Source organism: Austrofundulus limnaeus, unplaced genomic scaffold, assembly GCF_001266775.1.
Source record: "Austrofundulus limnaeus strain Quisiro unplaced genomic scaffold, Austrofundulus_limnaeus-1.0 Scaffold51, whole genome shotgun sequence".
NCBI classification, from domain to species: Eukaryota; Metazoa; Chordata; class Actinopteri; order Cyprinodontiformes; family Rivulidae; genus Austrofundulus; species Austrofundulus limnaeus.
Window position 1 is genome coordinate 555000 of NW_013952453.1, and position 8906 is coordinate 563905.

Consider the following 8906-nt stretch of genomic DNA (forward strand, 5'->3'; position numbering starts at 1 on the left):
TCCGCTTATATCCACCAAGCGATCAAACTGGGATTATGAATGTTTGAGAAGTTATTTTAGATTTTCATCAACTTTAAAACTTGGTTATCGATCATCTGTCCGTGTAATGGCTCATCTTTGATGGCATCAGAACCAGAAGCGAACGTACTCGGAGGATGAGGCGGATGGCGGCCACGCCGGACATGGCCATGACTTTGGCACTGTTAGGGACCAGGTTCAGGAGGGTCGGCATGACGACCTCTGCCATGTGATCAAAGCGTCTGCCGAGCACAGAGGACAGGTGTCTGCAGAGGACGAAACAGAGAAGAAGTAAGAAATCAATCTGTCAGTGTTACAAACTGGTGCAACAAGGACAAATACAGGTTGATAAAACYACTTGATTCAAAGGTGACCTGTGGTATTATTGCATATTTACACTCTAAAGAACAAAAAAGTTCTGACTTTTATCTAAAATGATCCGGACCGCCTGGTTCCTGTAGCTGATCTCCTCACCCCAGAGTGACGCAGGCCTCCTTCACCACCTGGGAGCGCAGGTCTTTGGCCGACAGCTTGAACGCCGCCTCCGTGAGCCGCAGCTGCTGCAGGAACTCATCGAAGTCTGCAGCTCCGGCGAGGAGCAGCGAGCGCACCTTCTTCAGCTGAGGAGACAGGAAGCAGAGGTCAGTGACCAGAACAGAAGCTGCAGAGACAGAGAGGAGGTCAGGAAGACTTACCGAGGACACTCTGAGCTCCCAGTCTCCCTTATCATCGGTCAAGATGTCTCGGACCTTTGTCATGGTCTCCTCCACCTCCCGGCTGGAGTAGATCTGACAGAGGAGCTTCAGGTGAGAATCATGAGGCTGTAAGGTTCTGATCCAACACACTCACTTCCTACCTGGACTGTGGGGACGTCCTCAAAGGCTAGAAGGAAATCCTCTTCATCCACAGCTCCTGCAGCCGAACCGTCTCTCCCTGTAGGACGAATGTGTTAGAGAGCTGGACACAGCTTTAAATAGGACTGGTTGGTTCTGGTTCTGACCTGCTGACTTGCTGCTGGAGGAGGAGGAAGGTCGTCTGAAGGAACCCGTGTTCGCTATCTTCTTCCCCGGCAAAGACAGTGCTTTGGAAGAGGAGGAGGAGCGCCCGCCGTCCACAGACTCATCATCCTCAAAGGTTTTATCTGCAGGGGAAAAGACAAAGCAGGAAGTGGTCACATGACCAAACACAGAGTCCTGACCAGTGGTGGGCAGCGCTAATTCAAAAATTAGCTCCACAGTTTCTAAAGCGCTTATGATACATTTAGGTCCGCAACTTCAAAAGTGTTTATGCCATAGAAAAACTAGCGTAAGCTAATTTTGAAGTGCAAGTTCAATTTGACACTTACCAGCTGGCAATGATTCTTGTATAATGTAAGCACAATACTGCCAACTAGCAGTGTGTGAACCCTTGTACAGCTCAATACTACAACTGCCGATTGCTGGGGATATGATTTCCTGAAACAGACCTTTGGCTCCTGGTGTAAAAATTAAAAAGTTGTTGAGGATTGCTAGTTCGGCTGCTTCTTTGTCTTTTTCTTTTGTTTGTTGTAGATTTTTCATTAAAGAAGCATCAATAAAGTAATTGGAAAACTGTTTATTGGAAAACTGAAGCGATGCATTCTGGATACATGACGGATTTGATTTGTGACGGGAAACGAAAGCACGGAGTACAGGAAACTATCTGCAAACTTCAAAATAAGAGCATGGATTTTAAAGTTTTCCATGTAGTTGCTCCAGTTGACCACTAGATGTCTGTCTAACCCAGTTGGCTGATTGCTTCAACCAATTACATCAAGTATTGAGCTCCAGCGTTTAAACTTTTTTTAAAAAGGAGCTCCAATTGTAAAGTAAAATAAATCAATACATACAAAATTTTATAGTGGATTACAAACGTTTACTGTTTTTGCTGGGAAAGGGAGTTCTTAACATTGCCTTCCTGCTACGTAAGCAGACACAAAGCATTGTGGGAAATGAGAACCGTGGTCAAATGCAACTGTCAGCAAGGATGTATACGTTTCCAATAAGTGTGTTTATCTGGGAGGGGTGCTGTTGGACAGATCATCTGTGTTGTGATTCATTGACAGCCATACCTTCTGCTGTTCAAGATAATGATGACTGGTAGATAATTAGTTACTAGAGGTACGGCATTTTAAATTTAGAAAGCGAAAATCTGCTTATGAATTATAAAAATCAGTAAGACCACTAAAGCGCAAACGAAATATTTAAGTCTGCAATTAGCGGATTTGAGCTTTAGCGGACTGGTGCCCACCACTGGTCCTGACATCACATGACCAAACACAGAGTCCTGAGGTCACATGACTCAGTGAGTCCCAGCAGGCGGACTGGACTGAGGTGTTTTCTGGAGATAACTGACATTCCTGCAGAATGAGGAGCTGATCCGAACAGAACAAGTTCTGTGTTCTGTGTGAGAACTGATCCAGTTTGTGCTGGAGGTTCAGTTAACACAACAGAACCTTTATTAAACTGTTTTTCTGTTTTTAAACAGGTCTTGAAAAAAATACAACAGAAATGTTGACTGTTGGTGAAATATTACCTGATAAATGTTTGTTAGTAAATAATTTAAAATAAATAAACAGATTTTTATTTCTCAGTTTAAGAACAAAAATCTAGAGAAATAAACCACAGGAGTCTGATAATCTGCTCAGACAGCACCACACTCTTTTTCATTATTCATAGTCCAAACAGGACCAGACAGACTCACACATGCACACACAGACCCCCACAGACCCACACAGACTCACACAGGCCCCCACAGACCCACGCAGACTCACACAGACCCACACATGCACACTGGCAGCAGACAGGAGCATCATCAGCTGAAACAGCTAAAGTTTATCAGTGGATTCAGAGAATTATTCTAAGACAGACTGCTCAAACTGAGACATGGTTCTGGTTCCTGCATCACGTCCTGAACTATGTCCCCACAACAACCCAGGACAGGAAACTGTCCAGCAGGAAACAGAGGAAGAGCAGCAGCTTACAGGAGCAGATCCGTCTGCAGACCAGTTTCCTCAGCATGTTGACAAACCAGTCTACAACCAGGAGGTCTGATGGTCCTCCAAAGACCTCCTCAGTCCCCCTCAGGTCCACTCAGTCCCCTTCAGGTCCTCCCCCTCCTCCTGTCAGCAGCATGTGCTTCGAGTGATCCTCCTCCTTCGTCCTCTGTCTCCCTTCAGCAGAGACTCAGGATAGAGGAGGAAGAGGATGGATGGGAGGAGCCAATCAGAAGAGAGGGAGGAGTCAGTGAGCAGACAGAGGAGACAGGGCTGGTGGGAGGAGCCAAAGATGATGGACAGTCAGAGTGAGGACTGAGGAGAGGAGGACTGAAGGTCTAAATTATTGTTAAGAAATATAATTAAACTCTTTAAACTAATAATATTCTGGTGTCAAACTGAAGGCTCTTGGGACAAATTGAGCCACGGTAGAAAAATAAATCAGAAATTGACTCATGTTTATTTTAAAGCTGGTCCCTTTTATAATAAAATTTTGAATGAAGTACTAATTTCTACATTAAAGTTGGTGTTTCTGTTTGAATATTTGGGTCAGGACCTTTGAGCCAGGAGGACCATGAACCTCAGGTCTGATGAAATGTTCCTGTCTGACGTGGTTCTGTTGGATTATTAAAAATAAAATCTTGATGCAGGAAGTAGTTTTAAACAATAAAAGAAGCAGAACAAGAGCTAAAATGAGCTAATCAGATGGTTAAGTTCAAGCTTGGAGTAAATAAACTCAACAAAACATGCTACAATTAGCAAAACTGTAGCTAAATGCTACAAGGAGGAAGATAGAAGCTAAAGGCTAGCAATAGCATAAGAAGACAGTCAGTAGCTGAAGCAGATTTAAAAGAGATCTGGGGATCTGAGAAGATGCCTGTCTTTTTTAGAGAATGTTATTTTAGCATCCATCTCCTGAATGAGGGCAACATTTTGATGTAGGACCAGCTAAAACAGTGGAAGTAAACAGTCGTGTGAACTCTGACCAGACATCAGCAGCTCTTTGATTGACCTGCGAGGACAGGTCCTGTCTCTGTCTCATCATGTGACTCTGAGGACAACTGCTGACACCACTCCTACAAAATAAAAGCCCTGAAATCTAAAAACCTCCTTCAATTTATTTCCTGTTTCTCTGTTCAGTTCAGTTTGTCTTCCTGCTTCCTGATTGGCTGGTTAGATCAGAGCTGATGGCTGTTCGGAACCAAAACAAAACAGTCTTTGTGGTCAAAACAATATTTGGGAAACAAAGTTTTACTGTTTAAATGCCTGAATCCTGATCAACTATCAGTCCGAGCTGAAACCACCAGGGCCCAAAACTGTAGACCAGGACCCGTCTCTGAAGATAACGAACTGGTCTCGTGAGGTAAGCAACCCTTCAAACTGTTTGTGGAATCAGAACCAGAAGAAGTTCAAATGTCAGCTCACTTCCTGATGGACTACAAGAGTATTGGGGGTTTGGGGGTTGGTTTGTGGATCTTGATGGTTTCCCCCAGAATCAGTTCAGAGACCAGATCAATTTGGAGTCAAAGAATGGGATCAAGGATCCTACCTGACAAAGGTGACAGAACCATGTTCCCCGACCTCTGGACCTCATCGAATTTACTGAAGATCATGTTGAGCCTGAAGACAAGAAGCACAGAGTCAGACCTGCTTCAGTGGTCCACAGAACTCTGAGGCCACCCGGGGGCCAGTACCCGACCCAACAATCAGGGTCTGAGCAGCCTCAGGACACGCTGGAGACAGGAAACATAAACAGGAAGAGGAGCACTTGAACGCACCGTGACTGAGGCAGACCCTTCTTCCCCAGGTCCATCCTGACCCGCTCCCCCACGTGCCGGTAAATGTCCACCAGGCAGCTCATGGCTGCATCCCGCACCTTCAGAACCACAGAGACACCAAGAGGGACAGGATCAGAAGCACAGAGACACCAAGAGGGACAGGAGACAGGATCAGAACCACACTAATTATAGGAGGAAACAAGCTCAAAACGTGTTTATAAATTAAATAAAAATCAAATAAGATTGTAAAATAGATCAATTTAAGTTCAGAGGGTCGTCCGAGGTCACCTGAGCTGTTGGGTCTCCCAGCAGGTTGCACAGGTGAGGGACAATTTTACTGAGAGTCAGACTCTGAGAGCCGAACCTGAAACAACAAACAAACCAACAGTTTTGTTGTGAACTGCAGGACTTGAAACCTCCTGTTTTCAGATGCAGACGTCTGAAGAAAAACAACTAACATAGTTGTTGACAAACTTTCTAGAATTATTCTATAGAAAACTTTCCAGGTCATTTTCCAGGAGCTGCTTAAACCTAAAGTTAGTTTTTTGAGATAAACTTTATTTTTCAGATGTTTTGTTGTAAAAATAAAAAAGATGTTTCTGATGTAAAATAAAAGCAGAATTAGTTCTGGATGAGGTGGAGACGCTCACAGGTTCAGAGTGGACACGAGACAGAGACACAGTCCTTCTCTGGTCCTGTTGTTCTTGTGTTTGAATCCTCCCATCATCCTCTCCCAGACAAACTGTCAACAAACAAATAAACTGTAAACAATTTGTCAGCAAACTAATTAACTAATTGTCAACAAACAAACAAACAAACAAACAAAAAACAAGCTGTCAAACAAAAACTGTCAACAAACAAGCTGTAAACACACTCGTAAGTGATCCAGTCCTACAGTTTCTAGTCCAGTCTAACAGTCTGTGGTCCAGTCCTGTACCTGGGGATTGGCTGCCTCATCCATGATCTTCAGCAGCAGAGACTGGTCCTGGTCTCGGACCTGGTCCTTGGAGTCTCCCAGTCGATCGATGAGACTGGGTAGAACTGATCCGACACAGAAATACAAACAGCTGATTCATAAATAAAGTTTATATTGTTATTATTCTCCTGCACTCTGCTGGGGAAACAGGCTTCTATTTATATTAAAATAAACAAAAAACTTTTAACAAAATTAATTCAATGTTTTAATAAAGAAATTAAAATCTTTGTGCATCAAAACCAGCCTCGTGGTGCGTTCAGGTACACCTCATGAACTTTCATCTACACACATAAAAAAGGGTCAGGTTATGTAAATGCAGGATATATTTTTATTATAAATTAATTTTGTTTTGTTTCTTCACTCAAGTCAGATTTTAAACTAAATCATTTTAATTTAGCGTTATTTTCTTAAAACTATTTTTATTTTATTTTTTATCAAGAAAGGTGAAGAAGCTGGTTTTTCAGTTTAATAAAAACATAAATAAAAATGTGTTATCTAGATTTTTTCATCATAAATTATAACAACTATATAATTAAACTTATTTATTTGTTTATTTATTTATTTCCTGTAATTATCAAATGYTTTGAAAGGTTTTTTTTCTTAATTTGTGATTTTCATTTTATGTCCGTTTTTTTTTAAACTGAGTCTGTTAAAATAGTTCCCACCTGAATGAAGGACTCACCTGTCCCCACCTGAGTCCTGAACCTGTCCTGCAGTCTGCTGACCAGAGCCGACAGGATGTCCATCCCGACCAGAACCACCTGAGACACAAACACACGCATTTACAACGGGAGCCGCAAAGCATTGTGGGTAATCTGCTCAGAGCAAGGAAAAACGCTCCAAAAATAACAAAAAACAAACAAACAAGCCGTTTTAAAGCACAAAAATGCGAAAATGAAAGTTTAACCCTAATCTATGTGAGGTGAAACACCAAACCAGGAACAGAACCATGACTCAGACGGGGGGGCGGATTTTATTATGCGCTCCGCGGTTCGGGTGCGCGTTAACTTTCCTTGTCTCGGGGTGGTTCGGGAGGCTCAATGAACGTCTAGTGAGAGTTTCCCTGCTGACACCGAATCAACACATTCGCATCACTTGGGCGATTTCGCTCAGGAAAGGTGCAATTTTTGGAACAAATTTCTCAAAAACAAGAGAAAATGAACTCACGAGTAAAAAAGAAACAAACAGGTGGAGCCATCTGCCGGTCGAGCAACGGAACTACATCCTGCTCTGATTTAACTACAGTAAATCAAGCCTGATGCTTCAAAATCAATCCGCATTAAATTTACCTTCAGATAAAGTTTAAACCAGATTCCTCTGACACATCTGAAATCCAGCAACTTATTAATATTTAAAACATTTTTCCTTTTTAATGACTGTAATAAACTAAAATAAAATCTGATTTTTATGTCTTTAGACATGAAACAAACTGAGATTTAAAAAAAGGCTTTAATCATTCTTTAATCATCCTGTTAAAAAAGAAGCATCAGCCAGGTCGGCTCAAACCCAAAAAGAACCATCAGAGGGATCCTGGTCCAGAAGTCTGCCCTGAAACCAGACGAAGAGCTGATTTATGGACGGGATCCATCTGATGGATCAATACTTGTTTGTTTGTTTGTTTGTTGTCCGAGGAAGTAAATAAACTTTATGGGAACGAAGCTGTCTGGACCGACACGTCTCTGGACCGAGTTCTGATGGGTCCGAGCAGCTGGTTTCCTCTGTAAATGTGTCACAGAGAGAAGGAAACCGGGTCAATCCAGCTCCGAGCTGTCGCCTTGCTCACCTGGGACACTCGTCCTCTTTACTATCAAACGGATCAGAACCAACCCAGAACCAGTCGGACCGACTGAGGAGAGGAAACTGAGCCTTCAGTCTTATTGTGGATGAAAACATGAATAAATCATCAATAAGTAAAGCAATCCAAACAGAATGAGACCTTAAACGCGTCACAGAACCGACCCAGATCAGGTCAGTAAACGCATCATTAGACCCTGCAGGTTCATCTGCAGCTGATCTTGGAGCAGTCCAGGAACATCTGACCACACAGACCTGAGCCAGAACCCAGCAGGGACACTGAGCACACACAGAGACAGGTCTGGATCAACAGAACCACGCTGAGACCTCCTGCTGAGGTTCTTGACCTCACCTTGAAGTTGCTGGAGTTGACCCAGGAGCTGGCCAGCGTGTCCACCATCCTGTCCAGCATGCTCTGGTCCTGCTCCAGCCCAGGACACTTGTCCTGGCTCAGGATCAGCTCTGTGACCTCCTGGCCCACCTGGAGCCTCCTGCCCAGGTCCTTCTGCAGAACCAGGTCCAGCAGATAGTCCATGCTGACCTTCTCGTCCTCCTGCTGCTCCTCCATGGCTGCTCAGGAGGTCCTGTCAGGAGCCGGTTCAGAGGCAGATGCAGTGAAGTCCTACAGGAGGAGGCTGCAGATCTTCATTCTCCTTCACACAGAAAACAGCAAAGTTTCACATTATTACACTTGAATAAACCCTCATTAATAATGACTGTACTGTAATTTAATCCTAATCTCTCTCAATGATTATTATCCTCAGTTTAATCCCAACTAACCGCTGACAAACAGGTAAAAATGCTGGTAAACACAGACAGGGCTGTTAGCTTTCGATGCTAACTGAGCAGCTAACAACCTCCACCTGAAACACTGAGGCTAGCAGCTAGCATTAAAGCTAAGTTAGCTTCCTGACCTCCAGCGGTTCTTCTAACGACACCAACCAAATCCCGAGGGACAACTAACCTGTCACTAACCTGCTAACCGCACACTCAGCCACTCACCGGATGGACCGACCCGGTCCGGACGGGAAGAGAAGTCCAAAGAGGCGATGCTGCCTCCGGCCACGAAGTCCCGTTACTTTACATTTAGAGCCGGTCTGGTCCAATGGTTGCTGCGGGTTCACCTGCAGAACTTAACTCAGTTTATTTTTAACGATTTGTTCTCTGATCTGAGCGGCTTTGGGTCGTTCCTTATTAATAAAAAACTATTGTTTATTTAAAAAGCTTTTAAAAGTGTTTTATTCTGGAGTCTAGAGCTGCAGAACGACGACATCTGCCGCAGAATTGTAGTTCTGCTGGTTCTGTCAGCAACGTTTTATTACAGACG

General features: G+C 43.6%; 1 protein-coding gene across 17 annotated transcripts in view; it reads right to left on the reverse strand.

Annotated features, from left to right (window-relative positions):
* Positions 1-8851, reverse strand: part of LOC106517623 (CLIP-associating protein 1-B) — a 27904-nt gene extending 19053 nt beyond the window's left edge. For 15 of the 17 annotated variants that reach the window (XM_014008578.1, XM_014008576.1, XM_014008577.1 and 12 more), the window contains exons 1-13: positions 8582-8851; positions 7932-8232; positions 6468-6546; positions 5747-5850; positions 5460-5551; positions 5098-5173; positions 4810-4907; positions 4581-4651; positions 1019-1159; positions 875-951; positions 714-806; positions 493-638; positions 149-284 (exon numbers count right to left, since the gene is read on the reverse strand). In XM_014008578.1, coding sequence (XP_013864032.1) covers positions 149-284; positions 493-638; positions 714-806; positions 875-951; positions 1019-1159; positions 4581-4651; positions 4810-4907; positions 5098-5173; positions 5460-5551; positions 5747-5850; positions 6468-6546; positions 7932-8147 — 1329 coding nt within the window. In that variant the 5' untranslated portion in view covers positions 8148-8232; positions 8582-8851. Of the gene's footprint in view, positions 1-148; positions 285-492; positions 639-713; positions 807-874; positions 952-1018; positions 1160-3019; positions 3173-4580; positions 4652-4809; positions 4908-5097; positions 5174-5459; positions 5552-5746; positions 5851-6467; positions 6547-7931; positions 8233-8554 lie in introns of those variants that run through there. The other 2 variants (XM_014008561.1, XM_014008575.1) reach the window with 2 other exon arrangements.
* Positions 8852-8906: the final 55 nt, after the last annotated feature.